Raw genomic sequence first — 23557 nt, forward strand, 5'->3', positions numbered from 1 at the left:
AGCAGTCTCGCGAGAATACCGCGGGAATCGCGGGAGAGTCTGAGCGCTATCACCGCGACATACATTTAACGACTTGTGCACAAGTCTACACCCTAGTACGAATTAGCGGCTGGCCGTCAACGCACATCCTTTAATACGTGGCTGAGGCTCAATGTGCGGTTCGGTTGGCAACAACACAACGTCACCATCGTGTAGTCGAAAACAGTCGCAGAAAAGTGACAAATTTCACTAGAGATACACCTCCGATTGCGGTAGTTTAACGTGTCAATTGTGCAAGAAGGTATCGTCTTTCAAAGTGTGAGTTTTTGTGAAATATCAAGCTTGATTTCTCTGACAAATTTTGAGATTTTGTCCAAAATGGGCGTTTGCTTTTTTATCTCGCATGATTTCACCCATGCATTGTGTGTGTGTATATACAGCTCTGTCGTGTCTCTCTATAGAGTTGTGTGTGTGTGCCCTATGCTTTTGCGTGCATGATGCATATTTGGCTATTGCAGCTTGGAATATATTTCTCGTCAATGCAAATAAAAGTTCAACCAATGTTTGTTCATACTTTTATCAGGGCCCAATTTCATAGAGCTGCTTTGCTGAACTAAACACCTTTCAGCGTTTTATTTTAAATTTAATATAATTATAATTAAATAAAAAGTTATTGAATTTATTTTAAATTAAAATTAATAAAAATAATAATTTTTAAAGCACCTTTTCTTTGCCCGCTGGATCCATTTACACTTACACAATGTTTGATGGGTCCTAGTCTATGCTATTGATGTGCTTGCTTTTTATCTTGATAATCTCCTTTCCTGAAGTATGTATGATGAATGATGTGACATGCCATTTGTTTGCATTCGGTTACATTTTGTACAAAAAAAAACAGATGATCAGATCTTGAGTTGAAGGGTATTTTTTCAGGTAACCGTAATCCCCTTGTCATGACAAAGGTGCCAAAAGAAAAGAAAAACAATGTTGGCTAAACCATCAATGACTATTCTCTTACTACATGTGTTGAGTACATTGCTGCTCACTACACTCCATTTTTTAGTTTGATTGGTCCTTAGTTCTTAGGATTTGAGGCATTGCAGGTATCGATGTGTAGCCTATTTGGCAAATGCTCATTATGCTTTACAAGTACCGCACTGTGTGAATATTATGTGATGTGATCATGTGATGTGATCATGTGATGTGATCATGTGATGTGATCATGTGATAATGCAATCAAGGGATACCAGTCAGGTGATACAATCATCAGGTACGATTGTTATCACGATTCTACCACAACACTAAAAACACAAACCACTTCCACTCCAGGTCAAATCCATTATATTGGGCCTGTAATGCATTGTTTTTGAAAGGGCAAGAGCACCAAGGCGTTTCTCCCAGGGAAAGGACACCCTATGATGAGGAAATTGTAAATAATTTCTTTTTGAGCATTTCAAGGCCACCAAGGCAATGAGCAGGGGGCAAACATGTGCACATTATCATTAAACAACCACTCTTACACTCAGACTCTAGAGGCAAATAATATGTAAACATAATATCAAATTGCTTGCAAGTCAAAAGCAAAACTTTAAAGGGGGTGCATACGTACGTATGTTTGGTTTTGGTATTTTGTGGGAGCATTTGGGGCAATATTTCCAAAATATTTTATACCCCAAAAAGGTTTTTAAATCTTCTCAGACTGTGTTTTCCTAATGGGAAATATTCCTTCTGCGTGGACATTTGCATCTGATTTTCAGCCATCTAAGACACTCAACAACCTTTTGAAACAAAATTTTCTTAAGTTATTTTTAATGCATAATAACACATTTAAAACCAAACGTATACGTTGCCTTTTAAGGACAAGTATTACACTTGTAAATCAATATAACATGACATCCCAACCTCTCGAAAGTATCAAGTAAGGCTAGTGTACAGTTTGTCAGTAACTAAATTAGCCCATATAAAAGTACATTGTGTATTTAGGGAGCCTATACAATGCACAGTATGCATTGCAGGTACCGCACTGTGTGATCATATGATCTGATCATGTGATTTCCTTCTGTTTAACAGATTTCCGTCCCTAAGTGAAAGTTAGTCCAGCACCAGTCGCAACAATGTGAAATTTTTGGCAATTTTGCTGGTAACCCTGTATTTTCTCTGCGTATAGGCCTACATGGTATACGTACATGTAGTGCAACGCACACTTTACTTTTCTACTCTGAAAACTTAGCAGTCTACCATTTGATTGGCCCACATGCGCTGTACTGTACTCTACTGTATGAGGATTGTGATTTTCTGATTTGAAATTGGGACCAGGGGTCAGTTTCACAAATATCAAAGATAGTCCTACATTGTAACTTACAACTACTGTAGTCCTAGGATGCTTTAGGGGTTATTAAAAACTCGAGGCTAGTCCTAAGTTAGGATTTGTTTAAGTTAGGACAAGTACATGAAGTAACTCGTCCTAACTTGAGATAAGATAAGTCTTAACTCTTTCTGACATCCACCCCTGTACAGATTGAAATCTTAATTCCACCGAACACTAAAATCACAAATTCACTTCCCACTCCAGGCCAGATCTTTTAAAAAACATGGAGAATCAACCCAGAATGGACGTGGAATCACTTCGCGCAAAACTCGCTGAACACGGACAAGAACACCTCCTGGAGTTTTGGCACGACCTCGACGCCGACCAGAAGGTCGCCCTCTACCGAGACATCGAGAGCACAGATGTCGCCGAGCTGGTGGGTCATTTCAAGACGGCGATGGAATCTTCGAGCGACACAGAGAAAGTGGACAGCCTCATGGAGCCGACGCCGTCTGAGTTTTTTGGGTCGATGACAAAAGCTGGAAAAGAGAAAGAGAAATGGTACAGAGAAGGTGAGTGAAGGTGTTTAGTTTTGAATGTCTTTAAAGTAGTGTTTAAACACCAAGTAAATTTGTGTTTAAGTGCATTATTTATCTACCTGGGCCCTAACACAGCCAGACAGTGTACTTGTACATGTAGAGTCTTTTTCGAAGGCTAAATTACAACAGTATGGTAAACATGAATAGGGCCCAATTTCACAGAGTTGCTTTTATAGGAGAAAATACAGCTTGACAACTTTATTTGCTAAGCAAAAGAATATTTTCTGCTGGCGCAGCTTTATGAAACTGGGCCCTGTTCATGGTTGTGCTGTATAACTTGGCCTTTTGAGAAAGAATGTGTTAGGGCATGTAGGGTCATAACGCCAGGCCATTAACTATTTGTTTGCAGTGCATAGTACGTACATTACAATTTAAATTCAATGGCTTGATTTATATTCTTCCTACATGCACTTTAATAATGATTTCTGATTTGCTTGCCTTGGGCAATGATGGGGGAAAACCAGCCAAACTTTTATAAAAAATAGCTTCAAAAACAATAAAAGCTGTGAAGCCAGCCATTGCACCTTTCCTACTGAAAAAAATTTTTTTTTAAATTAAATACACCCTCAACAAGTTGTTAAAATTTACATTGAAAAACCAAATGCTTTATTAGACCACAACTAGTCTAGACTGCATGCAGTCCTACTAATTGTGAATTATGCAACATAATAATTTGTAAGGCTAATCCTTACTGACCAGCAGCTGAGAAGCTGAACTGCGAAGGACGCGGCTACGTGTACAACAACGTGTTCGAGCAGCCAGCCACGTCAACCCATATCACAAAAGAGCACAGCCAGATATAGAAATATTTTGATAATTTTAGAGGGAGGAAAACCAGAGGGCCTGGAGAAAAAACCATTGTGGCACAGAAGAGTAGCAACACACATGTACAATACATTATGTACATGAGTATTTTGCTACCAATCATGCCAATGTGTAATGCACTTGTTTCATGTCTCTGAGTCCTGCGCAAACAAACCCACTAGGCATATATTACTCAGTGTGGATTTGAACTCGCCGCTTTTGCAAATTCTAGCTGTCCACAGAGTTTAAAGGCAGTGGACACTATTCGTAATTTCTCAAAATAATTATTAGCATAAAACCTTTCTTGGTGACGAGTAATAGGGAGAGGTTGATGGTATAAAACATTGTGAGAAACGGCACCCTCTGAAGTGCCATAGTTTTCGAAAAAAGAAGTAATTTTCCACGAATTTGATTTCGAGACCTCAGATTTAGAACTTGAGGTCTCGAAATCAACCATCTACACGCACACACCTGTGTGTGACAAGGGTGTTTTTTCTTTCATTCATATCTCGCAAGTTCGATGACTGATTGAGCTCAAATTTTCACAGGTTTGTTATTTTATGCATATGTTGAGATACACCAACTGTGAAGGCTAGTCTTGGACATTTACCAACAGTGTCCACTGCCTTTAAGACAAAGGCATGTAAGGGAGTTTCAATGGGACTTCCCGGTGCTGTTTTATTTATTCCTTTTCTAAAGAAATACTTTGCGGGACCACCCAGTTGTGAGAAAAACATTGTGGGGAGTTCTGTTCCTTTGTGTGGTGTAGAAGTCGTAATCCACAAAACTCATTGGTAATGTCGACCCAAACACTCATGCAATCTTACAGGGGCCAAATGTCAGCTGATTTTCATTTTTAACAACCCCCCCAACTGTCCAAGAAAAAACAGTGCATACGTGGCTATCTGATCATCAGAAAAACAGGCTGTGGTTTTTATCTTTTAATAAAAAAAAGTGTATGAGGCCAGCTGTGCTGACTGATGAGTGCTATCCTACATGTCCTAGCCCATGCAGCTGCTGATTAGAGGAAGTTACCCAGGTGTTCAGATCAATAAGATCTCTGGGAATATTAATGTTGGGGTTTTGGATGTTTTACCGGTTTTAACCGCTTACCAGGGGTTATAAACTGTACATGTAGGTGTATGTGCTATTGCTGTGGTGCCCTGTATGATTTAAAATATTTCCTCATTTTCAGTCAACAAGTTTAAAATGTGTACGTGTACACATTTTATTTATCTTTATTTTAACTTTGATTTGTTGAGTACAATGGCTGAATCGTATGTGTACAAGTCAGCCACTTAACTAAATAAATAACAAAAATAGGCCCTTTAGACACTTGGCATAATAATAATAATAATGACATGAAATTTATAAGGCACGCAGTATCTGGAATAGTTTCATTCAAAGGCGCCGGAAGCTAGTCAGCTGACAAATTAAACAGATGAGACTTGAGGTTGTGTTTGAAAGTAGAAAGATCGGTGTGGCATGCAATTGGGTTCTGATAAGTTAGGACACATTATTAATGTGCCCTTTATTGGTTTTTCAACAGAATAAGCATTTGTTTTGAACTACATGTGAGACCCATTTGTGTCATGCATCAGTACTTGTAATTTGCCTATTTGTATCTTGTATCTTTCTCTAATTGTTTATTTTATTGTTTCTTTTATGCGCTTAGAGGCTTTTGCATTAGGCGCTTTACAAATGTCTTATTATTATTATTATTATTAAAGTACATACATACAGTAGGTGCTGCAGCAGTGCATGCAGTTGCACTGCCAGAAACACTGGGGAAAATCCTTCTCTTAGAGATAAGTGTAACTTGGTTCTTGTACCTTGTACGTGCATTACTGCATGAGACAACACACACAATCAACGGCTTTGGGTCCCATCCAAAGAGGGAAGCAATAAAGGTTAAATGTCTTGTTTAAGGACATGTGTCAAGACAGGGACTCAAACCCAAACTCTGCTGATCAGAAACTCTAGACCTTGAGTCAGTTGCACTTGTCCGCTAGGCCGCAACTATTTTTCTCCAAGTGCCAATTTATTCATGCTGGGGCCTCTACAATCATGGCCGAAAAGCTGTGGCCACAAGACAATAAACATACCATTTCCTGTTCCCCTGCTTAATGTTGTTTTAAACCCCAGGCAGCTGGAGCGCAGACCGTGTTATGAGAGCCAACATTAAACGGGGTGCAGGAGCCTAATGATATTACCCGGGATTGTACATGTAGCTTATCCACTAAACACTAAGCTATTGTCTTCTTTTTACTCTCTGCTCAGGCTTACTTGAAATCTCAAAAGGTAACTGCTGTGTCCTTCTACTCGCTGGGGGTCAGGGTACCAGACTCGGCGTCAAGTACCCAAAGGGGATGTACAATGTTGGTCTGCTGTCTGAGAAGACGCTGTATCAGCTACAGGCAGAGAGGATACTACGAGCACAGCAGTTGGCCTACGACATGTATCGCCAACGAGGGACCATCCCATGGTATGTGTGGTTCAAATGTTGGACATGTTGGAGAGCCTTTGTCATGTTTGTAAGGCAGGGTCTTCTCTAATAGATCGATCCAGTAGGCTCCGCCCACGACGCACGTGTGAACAAGAACACGTGGGGCTCTCCAATGCCTTTCTGCACACTCTGCCACACGCGCCAACAATACGCGCACGCATGTCAGACCCTAGTGTCGGACCTTCGTTGTGATTGGTCAATACACAATGGGGCGGAGCTTAATTGATCGGTCTATTGTTTTAGTGACTAGCCAGAGGAACCAGTTAGTCAATATATTTTAAACGAAAAAGTTAATTCCAGGGGTTATGGTAAGGCATGTTGAGAAATAATGACAGGGTAAGATCCATCTTCCTTGGGAACGCGGTCGGGTCCCTATATATAGCAAAGTCTTATTTAGCACACGTATCTACCAAACAAGGTATTCAAGGCGCTGAGTATATACAAACTTTCAGCCAGGAACACCGTGGCGAACCCCCTTCTCTTTTCCATAAGTGCACTGGGTTCTTTGACATGCGTTACACAACACATTGGACCAACGGCTTTACGTCCCATCCGAAGGACAAAGCAATGGTTAAGTGTCTTGCTCAAGGACACAAGTGTCACACGGCTTGGGATTCAAACCCTCACCCTGCTGGTCAGAAACACCAGAGTTTGAATTCGGTGCTCTTATAACCGCTCGGCCACAACACTTCCACACTCCCTACTGCCACAATCCTCCAAATTCAACAGTTATGAGGGCGATAGCACCAACCATGAAGGAGCAATCCAGTGCAACAGTCTCCACAGTCATGAAGGTGGCAAATGGGATGTTAAAGGCAGTCAGGTCTTGCTGAACACTGTAGCTATAACCCTGGTTTCAAGGTGCACTAAGGCAATGACCAGGGCCCAATTTTATAAAGCTGCTTAGCACAAAAAATTGCTTAGCATGAAATGTTTTCTTTGATAAAAAACGGATTACCAACCAATTTTCTATTCGTTGCATATTGCTTGTTACTGGTATTTGGCTGTTGTTTGCTTATCTTGAAAATCTTGTGGAAATTTGGTTGGTAATCCTGTTTTTATCAAGGCGAAAATGTCATGCTAAGCAAATTTGTGTGCTTTAAGGAGCTCTATGAGTGCGAGTAGATGCACAGCCCTAATTTTTTCATCCTCTCTCTCTCTCGTCCTCTCCAGGTACATCATGACCAGTGAGCACACCAAGGAACCAACGGAGGAGTTCTTCCGTCAACACAACTACTTTGGTCTCCAGAAAGAAAATGTAGTCATGTTTGAACAGAACATGCTGCCATGTCTTTCCTTCGACGGTAAAATTCTACTGGACCAAAAGTCAAAGATATCTCGAGCCCCTGGTAAGATTTATTTTGAAACACCTCCCCTGCCCACCCCCTCCTCCTCACCTTTTGCAGAGTTCTCCACAGGTTTAGATTGTGTCCGAGCGCTGAACCAAACCTTCACGATCCTCAAATTGCGCAAACCATTCCTGCACTATTGGCAAATTGTGCAAACTAATCCTGCAAACTATTCCCAAACTGTCGTAAAACTTTTCTCTTTCTTCAAGCCTTTTAACTTATTGGTAGAGATGTGCGCTACTTGTGTTATAAAACTTTAAACACTATTATTCTGCAGATGGCAATGGAGGTCTGTACAGAGCTCTAGGAAACTGCCGAATCCTGGAGGATATGGAGAGGCGTAACATCAAGTACGTCCACGTCTATGGGGTGGATAACATTCTGGTCAAGATGGCCGACCCTTGGTTCATTGGGTTCTGTAGGTCAAAAGGAGCAAACTGCGGTGCAAAGGTAAGGGAAGTGTTGTTTTAAAGGGAGGGTATACAATGCATGTGTACCTTGGTAATTAGTTTAAATAATAATGACCATAGTACATGTACATCAGGCCTGATACTTCACAGAGGCAACGAAGGCGATTGCCTCCATGCCCCTGGTCATTGCCTTGGTGCCCTTGAAATGCTCCAGTAGAAACGTACAATTTCCCCATAGGGTGCCCTTTACCAAGGAGAAAATGCCTTGGTGCCCTTGCCCTTTCAAAAACGAAGCATACAGGCCTGGTACATGTACATGTAACTTACTTGATAATCATGATAATGTACCACATTTTGAGAATTGATTCATATGCATTGAACTTCACTGTTGAAGGGGGCAAATTAATTTCCATTTGTAAGGGGCACTTATAACTATGGGGAAGATAGAACCTTACAAAGGGCACCACAGCAAAAGCACACCTCAGCAATTGACCGACATGTGTCCGACATGTGTGCGCGTATGCTTGGCACGCGCTGCAGAGTTGTGCAGAAAGGCATTGGAGAGGCTCACGTGTTCTTGCTCACACGTGCGTCGTGGGCGGAGCCTAATGGATTGGTCTATTGCTGTAGTTGATATTGTTTGTTTTGGAGCTGTTGATTCCTTCTAAGGACATGAAGGAAAGTGGTTTAAGGGACAGGGATTCCAAAAACAAATCAATCTTAGAAACCTGTCATGCATGAATTCAACTCTATTGTGCATCTGAACTTTACTATTATACATGTAAGAAGCTGCAATTCTTTCAGCAAATTGATAAACTTTCTTAGGCAGGTGTTAGGACTCATTTGTTTAAATCTGCATGTAATTGGTGATTATACATGTCATATGCATAGTGTGTATTGATTTGTTCACTTTCTGATTTGTATTTGTGTTGTCTTCATTGTTACTTGTTTTGTATTTTTTTTTCCTACACTTTCTATATTTCTATATAAATGGTAGTTTATTATACTGTTTGTGCTGTGTCTTGCAATAGGGTATTTGTACACTAGATAGATTGTACATTATAAATGCTAATTGTACCATTACTTATCTAATTGTATTATTATTTATTTCAGTTCAAAGTTTATATTTCATAAAAGTTTATTAAACATGTTAAAAGTTTATTATTTTGTGTGATTAATGTCAAACCTTATATCAAGCCTAAATATTGTAGTAAAACAAAACTTCGTAGAGCAAATTAATTAACTTTTAAGTTATTGATAATCTTTGATAGTGTATTCTATCCAGGTGGATACAAACATACATGTAGGCCTAAAATAGGGAGACCCCAAACATACATGTAGGCCTAAAATAGAGAGACCGCAAACATACATGTAGGCCTAAAATAGAGAGACCGCAAACATACATGTAGGCCTAAAATAGAGAGACCGCAAACATACAATTTGTAGAGTGTCGCGGCCGAGTGGTTAAGAGCATCGAATTCAAGTTCTGGTGCTAATTCACCGGAGTGTGGGTTCGAATCCCGGTCGTGACACTTGTGTCCTTGAGCAAGATACTTTACTATAATTGCTTCTCTTCACCCAGGGGTATAAATGGATACCTGCGACGGTAGAGGTTGATATTGTGAATGAAAAGCTTTCGGAGCGCCACGGCAGCTCGGGGCTGTATACTCCCTAAATGGGAGCTGAGAAAGGTTAAAGGGATGTTTATTGGCCCAATGACCAGGGGACTAATGTAAAGCGCATTGATACGGTTTATTGTGAAATGCGCTATATAAGAACTTGTTATTATTATTATACATGTAGGCCTAAATAGCTCAGTTGGTAGAGCGCCGCCGAATCAAACACAAGGTTGTTGGTTCAAATACCACTCTGCAAATATGCATTTGTTCAAACCCCAATAATAAAAGACACTTCATAAAAAATATTTATTTACCGTTATAGATTCTTGGTAATGTTTTTTGTTTTGATATTCCGTTAAGGTGGTGGCCAAGGCCTTTCCAACAGAGCCTGTTGGTGTCGTCTGTCGAGTCAACGGTAAGAACCAAGTGGTGGAGTACAGCGAGATCACGCTGAAGACGGCCGAGAAGAGAGATGAGGAGGGACATCTTATTTTCAGCGCTGGCAACATCTGTAATCATTTCTTCACGACAGATTTCTTGAAAGACCTTGTTGGGTGAGTAAAGAGTAAATCATATTTATTCATTTCATTTTGTCAACTGAGTGGCTTATCATCTACACCAAGCAGAAATTTTGTTTGCACTCTATTGGAACAAATTTCTTATTTCAAATGTTTTTGATACAACAACAGAAGATATGAAAAGCAGCTAAGACATCACGTAGCCAAGAAGAAGATTCCCTACATTGATAACAGCGGCAACAGAATCATTCCGGAGAAACCAAATGGGGTCAAGATGGAGAAATTTGTCTTTGACGTCTTTCAGTTCTCAAAGTGAGTACTAAATCCTTTGTCCTTGTTTGTTTCAGTATTTTGTACTCATTAGTGTTCAGCTGCAGCTGTAAAGGGGTGTCGTGGCCGAGTGGATAAGAGCACCGAACTCAAGCTCTGATGCTTCTGTTTAGCAGAGTGTGAGCAAGACACTTAACTATAATTGCTTCTCTCCACCCAGGGGTACCTGTGAGGGCAGAGATGGTTCTTGTGATTGGTTTAGCCATGTAGCGCATATAATTGTCGCACAGGCTGTATACTCCCCAGGGAGCTGAGATGGTTTAAGGAATAATTTAAGGCCCAGTGACCAGGGGTAATAATGTCGGAAGCGCTTTGAGACACCCCGTGAAAAAGTGCTATACAAAAACCGTGTATTATTATTATTATTAAGGGTCTTTTTGGTAGAGTTAATTTGGTATATACATGTAGATCGATTGCACTAAGCGTCATCAACCGCCATATTTGATGAACTGTGCACGCGTGCAAGGCTTATCATTGGCTATGAGGTGTGGTAGTTATAGCACGTACACGTATGCACTTTTGCATTGTTTATACATCAAATATGGCGTTTGATGACGTTTAGTGCAATCAGTCTATTGACCACATGCTACCATTCTAGCATTTTGTGTATAGTTGCGGACAGAATAGGTGCGTGTAATTGCGATGTGCAAGGGGTCAAAATCTTCTGTAGAACTCCTTGCTACCATTAGCATTTTTGTGTAGTTTGCCTGTCACAATTGCAGACAGAATACATGTAGGTGCTTTTATTGGTTTCAGGTGAAAAGTTATCAAACCATATAATACTTTGTATGGAATCCTTTCTCTTAATAGTTTATACTATAACACCCCTTACAAATATTCTGCCTGTTCATTGGTTTAGAGCGCGTCACATGACATGTCTTAGTTTTGCCAGACGACGGCCGTATGATAGTGCATCGGTTTGCCGTGCGCTAGTCCGAAGACTATCACACGGCGTGCAGTACCCAGACGTTGGTTGCGTGTACGAGGATGATAAATTAATAGTCTGTAACCATTTCGGATTGCGCGACACTACATGCAGCACAGTAAAAGTTTTTGCAATCTGTATTCGCGTTGTCCGTGGATTGTAGCATTCAGGTCTGTAACTTAATAATAACAGTACAGTATTTAGAAATGTTTGGGGTGTTATAAAACAAATATTGACTGCTTTTACCATGTTTACTCGTGCAATGGTTTAAACTATGACTCCCTCGGTGATCCCTGTAGCGTTTTATTTTACCTCGGCTTCGTAAGGGAAAATAGAATGCTCCAGGGATCACGTCGGGAGTCATAGATTTAACCATCGCACTCGAAGCAGTCAATATTTGTATTCTATCAGCAGTTGCAGTGCTTCTCCCAAGAAATTTGTTGGGTTAACTACATGTACCAATCTACATGTATAACCCTACATGTACCTTTAATGTTGATATGGAATTGGTGCAATGTCCTTTTTTTTTTTTTACATGAAGATCATTTGTAGAGAAGTCAAATTGTTAACAACATGAATTACATTTTTACTAATCAAAACCTCACTTGTTTCCTCTAGTAAATTTGCTGTGTTTGAGGTCCTTCGAGAGGACGAGTTCTCGCCCTTAAAGAACAGCAACACGGCCGAGAAGGACAACCCGACGACGTCGCGCCACGCCCTTCTGTCCCTTCACCATCGTTGGGTCCTAAACGCCGGCGGGAGGTTTGTTGAGAAAGACGGAACGCCCATCCCAGCCATTCCAAGGTAGATTAAAATATGTAGCCTTTACGACATGTACGATATATGTGTGCGAGTTTGAAATTGTTTTAATGTTGTATCTCATATACCCAAGATGTACACACAAAACAAGTACGCGTTGTAACACAACACTTTGCACATACATGTAGCATTATTGTGCCATATTCCACAATTGAACTATAATGTTTTTGCAATTACGTGGCAAAATAGAGCAAAGTTGTTACAAACTGCTTTACAACCTACATTTGTAACATGCCTAAAGGACTAACATGCACGTTATTACAAAGGAACTCAAATTGAAAGTGTCTGCCATGTCTAAAGTATTGGGTGCGTTCAAATAGCTTTTGACGTCATTCCAGGGGCTCACCCAGGTCAGCCCCCCAGTGCCCTGCTTGTGGAGTGGGTCACTTGGGGGCTGGCCCCAGGTAAACGACGTCACGACGAGAGCGGTGAGTGGGCGTTCGCTTAGCTCTTGTCAGGGGCTCACCCGAGTGAGCACCGCAGGGTAGACCCAGGGAAGCTAAAAGAACGCACCCATTATTATTCCGTAGTATTGTTGCATACTCCATGTATTTTGCCAACGGCATGCTTTTGTTTGAGATGGTTGTCTTTTGATGGATGTACATGTAGTCGGTGCTCTCCCCATGCTCAAGCTAGTGTATTGGGTCGATACACACAAATGGTAGCCGATATGCAAAAATAAAACCAATGCACTTTCGGGCAGCTAAACCAATATAAATACTAAATAAAAAACATTCTGAAGATCTTTTTACAATTCAGCGTTCTTCGGCCAAGCTTTGATATTGAAATAATTACCCCTTTGTCCATGTGTTTATGATTTGCTATGTATGTACATTTGTGTCGTGCTCAGTCTAACCAAGAATGAAAACGGATTTGGTTCTCCCCTTGGAGTGTAAGTTTAAACGAATCTCCCCCTTCCCTTTTGGGCTTTAGTTACCCCTCCCAGTGGACTCGGGCCCTCCTTCTCCCCACCCCCCCCCCCCACCCAACTTTACACTTTTGGCAATTCGACAATTACGGTACTCACGTTACGTTTTTATGTTTTTATGTACTTTGAGATTCCTTGTGCCTTAATTACCTTTACTGAAAGGGTTTAATAGCTTTTCTCCACATAGAAGTTAGGGTAGACCTTAGCTTACTTCAGCACCAAAGATGAGATCCAGAAGAATGTGTCACAATACGAGACAAACAAAACTGGTTACTCACATTAAGAAAATGTCCAAAAATGTAACAAACGTTTGTTTGTCTTGTATATCATCCAAAGGCCTAGTATACTTCGTTTTTGAAAGGGCAAGGGCACCAAGGCATTTTCTCCTTGGTAAAGGGCACCATATGAGGAAATTATAAATTTCTACTGTACATTTTTAGCATTACAAGGACACCAAGGCAATGACCAAGGGGTATGGAGGCAATCGCCTTCATTCCCTCCGTGAAGTACCAGGCCTGCCGTCGATTTCACAAAACTCTTTCTAACTTAAGACTAATCTTAGGACTTAGGACAAGTCCCAACCCTGCACTGTAGCATGCAGACCTTAAGATTAATCCTAAGAGTTACTCGTCCTAACTCGAGATAAGACGAGTCCTAACTCTTTGTGAAATCGACGGCTGCATACAACCATATTTCTGGATCTCATCCTTCATGTCCTTAGTGCTGTAGTAGGACAAGGTCTACCCTAACTTCTACGGTGATAACAATTATCAAACCTTGGCAAAGGAATGAAAAAAAATGTAACGTGAGTAGCCAAGGAACTGTCCTGTAGAACCTGCTTGCTGCCCATCCCTGCCCTTCACAATTTATTCCCCAAAATGGGTTTAGTCATTCTACATCTCTTGGTACTTCCTGAAGGTGTAGGAGGTGAATTCATTTTCCCCTATTAGTTTTAGAGTAAGCCCTTTTAAGATTAAAGGTAGTGTCATAGATTGGTTGACTGTTTATTGGTTTTTTTTACTTTCTTCATGAGTGGACATAACCGCTTCGGATTTTCGATGATATCTGAAATTGTGACCATTTTTAAAATGCAATTTTCACAGGTTAGTTAATTGTTTGTACACCTGTACTACAATCAACGGTTCTAAAGACCAAACGAATACTCGGTCTGTAAGGGACTGATCAAACGGTTCCCGAAAACAAATGTATACCTTGCCTAGGATTAATATTTAGGTAATTTCATCTCGATACAGGGTTCGAACGCCGCCTAGGGGTAGTGGAAAGGTCTCGGAGAATGTACAAAGGTGCCTAATTTCTGTACATCAACATTATCAATACATTACACCATGTACACAGGGTTCTCCCCGTACACAAGCTTGCCAATTGCGTGCCGATTTGTGTAAGCTTGGGCGATATCGATTTATTTTCATTCACGATAGATCGCCGACAATAAATCACAATTAATTAAATTTGACATCAAACTCCCAGTGAAAGTTGTAGAAGAGACAGTCATAGCATAAGAGAGGTGTTCTAATGACCTATTCTTCTGGTTTTATTCCAAATCTATGGGGTGCAAGATGTCTCAGCTAGGAAATACATCGCGATATTGCGATACTTAATCGATATCGCGATATAATCGATATTTCGATTAAAACCAAATCGATCCGATATCGAAATTGTTTCCAAAGTAGTATCGCGATATTCGATAATATCGTGATATCGCCCAAGCTTAGACTTGTGCAAATTTCGACCAATAACAAGAATGTAGAATGCTTCAAAATAACCAGAGAACCGGTCACTTGATCACATGATTCTTTAGCTGTTATTGCTTTTCCAGTATCCAAAATAGATTGATCTGTAGTAAATTTTTTGTGCTTATAGGAACAAGTTTGTCATTGGAAAACCAGATACAGAGTCTTGCTGTGCCGTAAACTTTTCTCTTTGTTTAACAAGCTGCAGTTGCTTAACTTTGTAATGTATCGTTTGTGACTGCGTGTTTGCTGCCAGTGCTTGCTTTAATAGTGGAATTAAAAAACTGGATTTTGCTTAGCTGCTAATTTGGAATTTGGAACGTATATACATACACTACATGTAAATATGTTCGTATCACAGGCGAGGTCCGAAATGGTGACTAAAGCTACGGCTGCGGCTAGATTTCTGCGTCATGCGTTAACTAATGTTCTTCATTATCAACAGAGGAACAGTTTGTTGGCTCAGTGCTACAAGTTCGTTAGTTACAACTTCATACTCGTAATAATTAAAAGGTCCTAAAGTGATAATTCATGTTAAAATTGAAAAATGAACCAAAAGCCAGAAGCACTTTTCTAAGACATGTAAGAAAATGAATGTTCGTTTTGCTAACAATTACTTTTGAGACCACCTTTGATCAACAAACGTCATTTGCCAGGAGCTCCTAAATATGCAAAATCAATTTCATGAAATCTATACAAACTGCACTAACAGACTAAAGACCTGAGCCAACGAATTGTAGCCGTAGATGTAGCCACCAATTCGGATACTGCCTACAACCCAACATTGGTTTACTTAACCTGGGTACCAGGGATTCTTAAAGGAACACGTTGCCTTGGATCGGACGAGTTGGTCTATGAAAAGCGTTTGAAACCGTTTGTTATGAAATGCATATGGTTAGAAAGATGTTTTAAAAGTAGAATACAATGATCCACACAAGTAGCACTCAACATTGTACGGTTTTCATTTTACATCGCGGACTAACACGGTCGGCCATTTATGGGAGTCAAGTTTTTGACCCCCATAAATGGCCGACCGTGTTTGTCGACGAGGTAACACGAAAACCACGCAATTTCGAGGCATATTTGTGTAGATCATTGTATTCTACTTTTACAACATCTTTCTAACCATACCGATTTTATAACAAACGGTTATAGAACGCTTTTCAAAGACCAACTCGACCGATCCAAGGCAACGTGTTCCTTTAATCATAGCCCATGCTTCTCACAAACGCCTCTGTACATGTACATCTTAAGCCTCTCTCATACTTCATGCAAATTGGAACGACAACAAAATTGATGTTGAAATGTGGCCTGTTGTGGCCAAGCGGATAAGAGCACCAGACTCAAGCTCTGGTGTTACTGTTCAGCAGAATGTATAGGCTTGAGTTGAGTCGCGGTTGGAACTTCTGTGTCCTTTAAAGGAGTGTTACAGAATTGGTTTTGCTACATGTAGCAAAAAAGCTCCTGGCAGAGTAAGCACAAACCAGGAGAAGTTCAAGATCGATCGGCCATCTGGGTCATGAGAGAATAGTGAAAAACCGCTAACAAAGTTTGCATTGCATCGATGCCAAAACAAAAAAGAATAAAACACTCACTGAGCGATAAACTCTAAACGCGAAATTAGATTATTTATTTCTCATTAAGTATGACATTTCAGACAGAAATGTTTCAAGGGATGTTTTCAACCATCATCATCATTAGACTGTGTAAGTTTTATGTAAATCTGTGATCTTGACGATTTTTGTTTCTTACCAATTCTGTAACGTTCCTTTATGCACGACAACAAGCCATTTTTGCTACGTCCTTTTCATGGGATGTAAAGTCGCCGGTCCTGTGTAATGTGTAAAGCGCGTAACAGAAAAACAGTGCACTTATCAAAAAGAAAAGGGGTTCGGTGTTCTTGTTTTTGACTGCATGTTGCTCCACAGCATATGCCGCAAGTATAATTTTTTTGTACAAATTTTGCATTGCCTTACGCCTTTCATATTTACATGAAGGGCTTTACTTATTTAGAAGTCTCCAAATGGTTTAAAGGATGTGTGATTGTTTGTTTAGTCGTGTGTTCCATATTTACTTATCAATAAAGTAGTATTTGAAATTAATGGTGGAGAGACAATCTAGAGTAAGGTTCAGTAAAACACCATGTACTTGTACATGAATGTACATAGATTTAAAGTCACCTGGAAGTGGTATTTTTTTCAAAATAAAACTTTTGTCACTAATATATGTGTTTTGATGACCGGAATGTGAATAAACAGTTAGCTAAGGTTTTAAAAAATCATTTCTTATGTTATTTACAAATTTAAGAGTAGACCCCGACCCGAGAGGGCGCTGTTCGTGACTTCAATCGAGGCAGACTTTGCCTGTTATGCGTAGAGTAAACACAATTGCAAAGTACATGTACGGACCAAATCGTGAGTTTGTACATTTAAAAAAAAATAATTTTTTTTTTTTTCCGGCAATGCCGACCAGGTGTATTGCTGCTGAATGCAGAAAAACACTTTTTGGAATGTACCAACTCACGACTTGTACTTTGCACGTGTGTTTACTATACGCATTGCAGGCAAAGTCTGCCTCGATTGACGTCACAAAAGGGGTAGGCGGAGTCAGCCCCCAAACAACTTTATATATTTTTTAAGCATATAAATCGTGACAAACAATTACTAAAAAAATTGTTTTATTGTTCGTAAGCATATACTCTTATGTTTGAAAGAAAAACAAATCTATTTCCATGTGACTTTAATTACTAGTAGTGGTGGTTCTGATACAGTGAAAGAACCGGTGGATTAACAACTCAGAATTTTGATCAGAACAGTCCAACAAATATTAGCAGATATATTTACAACTTGTTCATTATGATTTCATATTTTGTTTTAGTCGGAGAGCTAACGACGTGGATGACTACCCAGTGGTGTGTGAAGTATCACCTCTGCTATCATACGCCGGAGAGGTAAATGTCAAAATGTTTCTCACACATCGAAAAGATTCATCTTTAAAGATTTTGTCATATTCCTATGTTTGTTGGTTGAGATCAAATACTAAAGTTGAACGGGTGAAGTGATTAGCCTGACCTCATTATTAGGATTTTACGACCGAGTGGAGCTCACTGGATCTTACAACACCAAAAACTATTGGTATACTTTGACTTTAAGTCATGATACTTTTTTTTCTTCTTTTTTTTTCTGTTATCACAATTGAGTTTTGGGATGCTAAATGCTTCTGGAAAGGACACATTATAAATATTGTAATCATTATGACACTATTTACCACTTTGCCTCTTTGTTGTTTTCAGGGCCTTCAGGAGATTTGCGACAAGAAGCAGTTCTGCTCACCGGTACTCCTCTCAGAAACTGACCAAATGGAAAGTAAAGAATCTGTTATCGGAACAAATTAAACCAACTGAAAATGGCTTAACTAAGGCTAGTGTTTTGTTCAGCAAAGTTCATGAAGCTATGAATATTCATTACAAGTGCATCAAGTTCAGAGGTAGTTAACGATAAGTTAATGAACAAAAACTTCATGAACTGCACATAAATATTATCGGCTTAGTTCTATGACAGTATGAGGTGATTATTGCACTATTTGTAAGGATCAACATGGGTGGAAACAATGATGTTGCCACACTGCCTCGCAGTTTTTAAATTCATAAAAATACAGAAGTTAGAAATTACCATTGAATTTCCTTACCACCAATGAATAACAATATATTTCCCTACTCTATGCTACAACTAAATGCACCCCCAAAGCGTTGTCAAATAGCGCCCTCATGTGATGGCGAGTTAACCCTGTTGAAGAACATGAAGTATATATTTTGTATATTTTGATAGAGTGTTGCCGTTGTAGCCAACCTTGTATTCTTTTTAGATAAACGCCAGTCATTTTAAAGGCAACTTAATTGTACAGTGGGATTTTTAATTAGGACCAAGTAGTTTGGCTGATAACATGGCCAAGCAAACAGTGACTTTTGTTTCGCCAGCATTCCCAATTTTTATCTGTTCGTCAATTTTTAGCAAGGTAGCATTTTGAAAAAAATGTAAGTTAATTAATGTACATGAAATAAGTGGCTTCTGGTATAGTTTCTAAGCTCATCACCACTGGTACTAGGGCATTTAATTTATTCCTTAAGTTTGTTGGTGCTAAGCAAGTTTTTGTGCTTACAGGCTTTATGAAATTGGGCACCGGATTTTTTAGTTTGTCCTCAAAAATGAAAATACATTATTTCAATGCAAAAGTGTCAGTGAATTGACTCACTATTTACATGTATCTGTTCAAGCTGTTCACAAACATTCCATTTGGACCATGTGAAGAAAGTAGAATATCACACCTCCAAAACAAGTTTTTTTTTTCAACATGCTCAATGCTAGTCTTGCCCCAAGACGGTATCGCTTGATAGTGTATTGGATAGTGTACTGCGCTCAGTTGTAACTCGCTAAAGCGCCCCCCTCCTCTGACTGGTTTGTGGGGCAAGACTAGTCTCTGCTAGTTTTTTATTATATTAGCTCGCCAGACTACGACAGAGCCTAGTCTTGCCCCACAAACCAGTCAAAGGAGGGCGCGCTTCAGCGAGTTACAACTGAGCGCAGTACACTATCCAGAATCGAGCAGTGTCGTCTTGGGGCAAGACTAGTTCAATGCAAACTTGTCAGTGTACGCAGGCATGCAATCACATGTATTCACTGATCACCTGATTCATTCCATTCCTTTTTGCAATGTGTTATTTAGTGCTGGGCATCCATAGAAACTGGAAAACACTAGAAATTCATTTGTAAGCTTGTGTGAAGAGCGGTAGACGGAAAAGGAGACCCAGTAGAGGACGTACGTCATGGACTTTGATCATGTGAATAAAACATTGTATGCATAATTCATGTTTGGTGTCGGGTCGGATGTCAAATCGAAATTGAGTCAAAGCGGGTTAGGGTTAGGGTTAGGGTTAGGGAATGACCTGACCTAAATGTTTTATTCATATCACGGTGATGACGTAGGGTCCTCTACTGGGTCTCCTTTTCCGTCTACCGTGAAGAGCCCACTTTTAAAGAAACTGAGCAAGCTAGGTACCAAAATAATGTCTTGACCCTTTTATAAAAACCAGTCCAAACAATTAGTACTTAAACATTCGCCACTTGATTGTTCCCCGTCTAATACTAACTGATTACATATTCATGTAGGTGTTGAATATTCATAAAGGAAGTCTTGCACAGTTTATCATTTACCATACAAACAGATTCTGCATGCACCACTTTTTCATTCATTTTTACAAAAAGGGAAATCTCATTCAGGTAAATTAGATACTATATTATTTGATATCAAATGAAAAAGTGGTGGCGCCATACGGAAACTTTTCCTTAATTCTTTGTACAGACATGATATTCTGTCTACTTGTTTTTACCCTAACAAAACCCAGAAAAACTGTCAGCCATTGTACTCGTTAAATATTAAGAAAGACGTAAAAAGCAATCAGATGTAAAAACCAATCCTTAAAGGAACACGTTGCCTTGGATCGGTCGAGTTGGTCTTTGAACATTTTGAAACTGTTTGTAACCGTTTCTTATATAAGGATATTTAAAAGTAGAATAAAATGATCCACACAAGTATCACTCGAAATTGTGTGGTTTTCCTTTTACCATGTTTACCTCGTCGACAAACATGGTCGGCCATTTATGGGAATCAAATTTTTGACTCCCATAAAAGGCTGACTGTGTTAGATTGCTAAGTAAAAGGAAAACCACACAATTTCGAGGAAAATGTTTGTGGATTAATGTATTCTACTTTTAAAACATGTTTCTAACCATAATGCATTTTATAACACACGGTCAGAAACGCTCTTTAAGACCAACTCGACCGATCCAAGGCAACTTGTTCCTTTAACAATTAGTACTTGAACATACGCAGCCTTGTCTGTGCACCGTCTACTTTTGACCATGTTGACCGATTACATTAATAGAGATTAATAATGCTGCATTATAAACCTGTTTTCATTTTCTGTTCTACTTAACAATGCTTAATGTTTTCATTAGAGCAGTATTTAAGAAAAAATATGTGTTACTTGATTGCGTGTGGAAGTGCCTTATATATAGTTTCTTTTAGAAACTTGTTTAATTTTTTGTTTTTATGATGATTTAATTTAGTGTATTAAGTAATCAGCAAACTTAACATTTTTGGTGGAGATATTTTTATTTAACAAGCCTCAATTTTTGTGTGAAAACTCGCACGACTTGTAGCTTAAAACAATAACTAGAACAGAATTTGTTGATGAACTATTAGTTAGGGACTTTTGGGATGCTAGGTGGCAGCAGACTTGCCAGGTAAATCCACTGTACTTGGTAACTTCCGCAGGCCTAGACTGGGCTCCTGTCTTTATCCGCTATTTATCCGCAAGGATAAAGACAGGTACCAGCTATTCAGATCCAGTGATTCCATTGGGTACAATGGTAACATTGGATATGCAGTGACTGAACGCTCCCGTGTGTGTCCACGTTTGTGGATACGGTACTTGCTTGGCAATGTTGTTGTAGAATTTGTGCGTATCTCTATGAGAGGCCAAAGGTCAAACCACACGCCGGTTTTTTGGCCGGTCTCTGGCGTTATTCACGAGCCTCGAAGAATGACGTCAGACGTTCAGGCTACCGCATGCCAAGAACAATGTAAACGATGGTAATTAACCTGAAGTTTGCTGCCACCTAGCATTCTATTCTCCTATTCCTAAACACCTTGGTCACCTCGTAAATATGAAGGAAAACAACTAGGTGCACACAAAGCGATGTGTACAAAACAAAGCACTTTTCACTTTTTGATAATACTTAAAGGAACGCGTTGCCTTGGATCAGTCGAGTCGGTCTTTGAAAAGCGTTTGAAACCATTTGTTATTAAATGCATATGGTTAGAAAGATATTTTTCGAGTAGATTATAATGATCCACACATGTATCACTCGAAATTGCACGGTTTTCCTTTTACGTGGTGAACTAACAAGGTCTTCGCAACGTGAAAGGGAAATCGTGCAATTTCGAGGCATATTTGTGTGGATCATTATATTCAACCTTTTAAATTATCTATCTAACCATTTTCATTTCATAACAAATGGTTTCAACTGCTTTTCAAAGACCAACTCACCCAAATCCAAGGCAACTTGTTCCTATAATTAACAAGGTGAACAGGTATTCCACTTCATGGAAACACAGAAGTCATATCCAGCATCGCTATGGCAACTAAAGGATTAATGTTATCAGAAACCTATGTGGCATTTGAATGTATAACATTATATTATAGTTTATGTTTACTAACCAAATTTCTTGTCTTTGACTTTTTCAAATTACGCTTATATCGTTTCATGAAATATTTTTTTACGTATTATTTAGTTAATTCATAGATGTCAGCACTTTTCTTTGTTGTTAGTGTGGTACTCATTATAATTATTTTATTTCAATATTGTAATAATGTTTCATTTGACTTCTGCTAATTAGGCTCTGCCCCTTAATGCATTGGACCAATCGTATCTATCCCTCAACGCATTGGACCAGTCACAATACTAGAGAATGTTTACTGTGTAAACTGATGAGCAACTAGTGTAATTGATTGGTCAGCACCATCGTCTCAATTACGCAGAAAAGTTCAACTCTTGCAAAACACCCACAGTGAAAGCCAAGGTCTGACAAAAAACATGCTGTACACAAAGCATTCACAGGAAGTTGAACCAGGCTTTGGGCTCTGGCTTTGGCTTTGGCTAAAGTTCACATTTTCAAATGATGGTTTCAAGTCAGTCCCAAAGCCGTGGTTTGAAATTGGCCGATGATCAGAGTACATACACATTTCTGCAGTACATGTACATTGTACCTGAGTGTTTTTTTGTTATTGGTGCATTGATTATATACACGTAGTCTTGCCGCAAGACGATATTGCTCAATATTGTACAGTGTACTGCGCTCAGTTGTAACTCACTAAAGCGGGCCCTCCTATGAATAGCTCGCCAGACTATGTTGGAGACTAGTCTTGCCCCACAAACCAGTCATAGAAGGGTGCGATTTAGCGTGTTACAACTGAGCCCAGTACACTATCCAATATTGAGCAATATCGTCTTGGGGCAAGACTAGCATTGATGGGATAGACTAAGTGGATTTGTCTGTTTTCATTGCTAAGTTACCATTGCTATGTGGGAAAGACTAAGTATAACCTTCTATCTGTGTATAATAAGGCCATGTGGAAATCCAAAATGAAGTGAATTTCTTATTAATAATAATAATAATAATAGTGGCAATTTATAATGCGCCATGTCTGTCTAAAAGACACTCCTGGCGCAGGAGAGATGCCGAAGCCAGATAGCGAAGAATATAGTCAAGCACACAAATAAGTTTTCAAATGGGTTTTGAAGCTGGAATATGTAGTGAGTTGTCGGAGTTTAGGGGGGAGTTCGTTCCATAGTGATGGGCCAGAGTGTGAGAAAGAGCGGGCTGAGTTCATATGGTTGTGTACATTTTTAAAGCTACTTTTTAATAACTATAAAAAAGGAATAAAATATCTACTCAGAGAAATATATCAAGTGTCTTTGTCTTGTTGTCTTTTTCTTAAACATTTTGTTTAAATAAGGTGCACCTTATATGCGAAAGTGTGATGGGTTTAATATTTTCTTTTTGAAAAATTCCTGTATTAATATTAAAATGATTTTTCTTAAAGGCAGTGAAGACTATTGGTAATTACTCAAACTAATTATCAGTATAAAA

At 39.4% G+C, this 23557-nt stretch overlaps 1 protein-coding gene across 2 annotated transcripts; it reads left to right on the forward strand.

The window, feature by feature from the left end:
- The first annotated feature begins 141 nt into the window (after window positions 1-141).
- LOC139942849 (UDP-N-acetylhexosamine pyrophosphorylase-like) lies at window positions 142-23304 on the forward strand. Of its 2 annotated transcripts, XM_071939639.1 has the most exons (11): window positions 142-297; window positions 2552-2859; window positions 5971-6175; window positions 7370-7545; window positions 7823-7995; window positions 9935-10128; window positions 10264-10404; window positions 11966-12151; window positions 14348-14398; window positions 17723-17795; window positions 18138-23304. In XM_071939639.1, exons 2-11 carry the CDS (start codon window positions 2571-2573, stop codon window positions 18237-18239), a joined length of 1590 nt encoding a protein of 529 aa, XP_071795740.1. In that variant the 5' UTR covers window positions 142-297; window positions 2552-2570; the 3' UTR covers window positions 18240-23304. The 2 variants fall into 2 exon arrangements, with proteins under 2 accessions (XP_071795740.1, XP_071795741.1); XM_071939640.1 differs by lacking the exon at window positions 14348-14398 and having other exon boundaries at window positions 144-297.
- The last annotated feature ends 253 nt before the right edge of the window (window positions 23305-23557 follow it).

Source organism: Asterias amurensis, chromosome 10 (assembly GCF_032118995.1).
Source record: "Asterias amurensis chromosome 10, ASM3211899v1".
NCBI classification, from domain to species: domain Eukaryota; kingdom Metazoa; phylum Echinodermata; class Asteroidea; order Forcipulatida; family Asteriidae; genus Asterias; species Asterias amurensis.

Coding starts and splice junctions, on each gene's coding strand:
- LOC139942849 (XM_071939639.1), top strand. CDS start 2,571: ATGGAGAATCAACCCAGAATGGACGTGGAATCACTTCGCGCAAAACTC. Junction 10,405..11,965: donor GACGTCTTTCAGTTCTCAAA/GTGAGTACTAAA, acceptor TGTTTCCTCTAG/TAAATTTGCTGTGTTTGAGG. Junction 14,399..17,722: donor GTCTCGGAGAATGTACAAAG/GTGCCTAATTTC, acceptor ATTTTGTTTTAG/TCGGAGAGCTAACGACGTGG.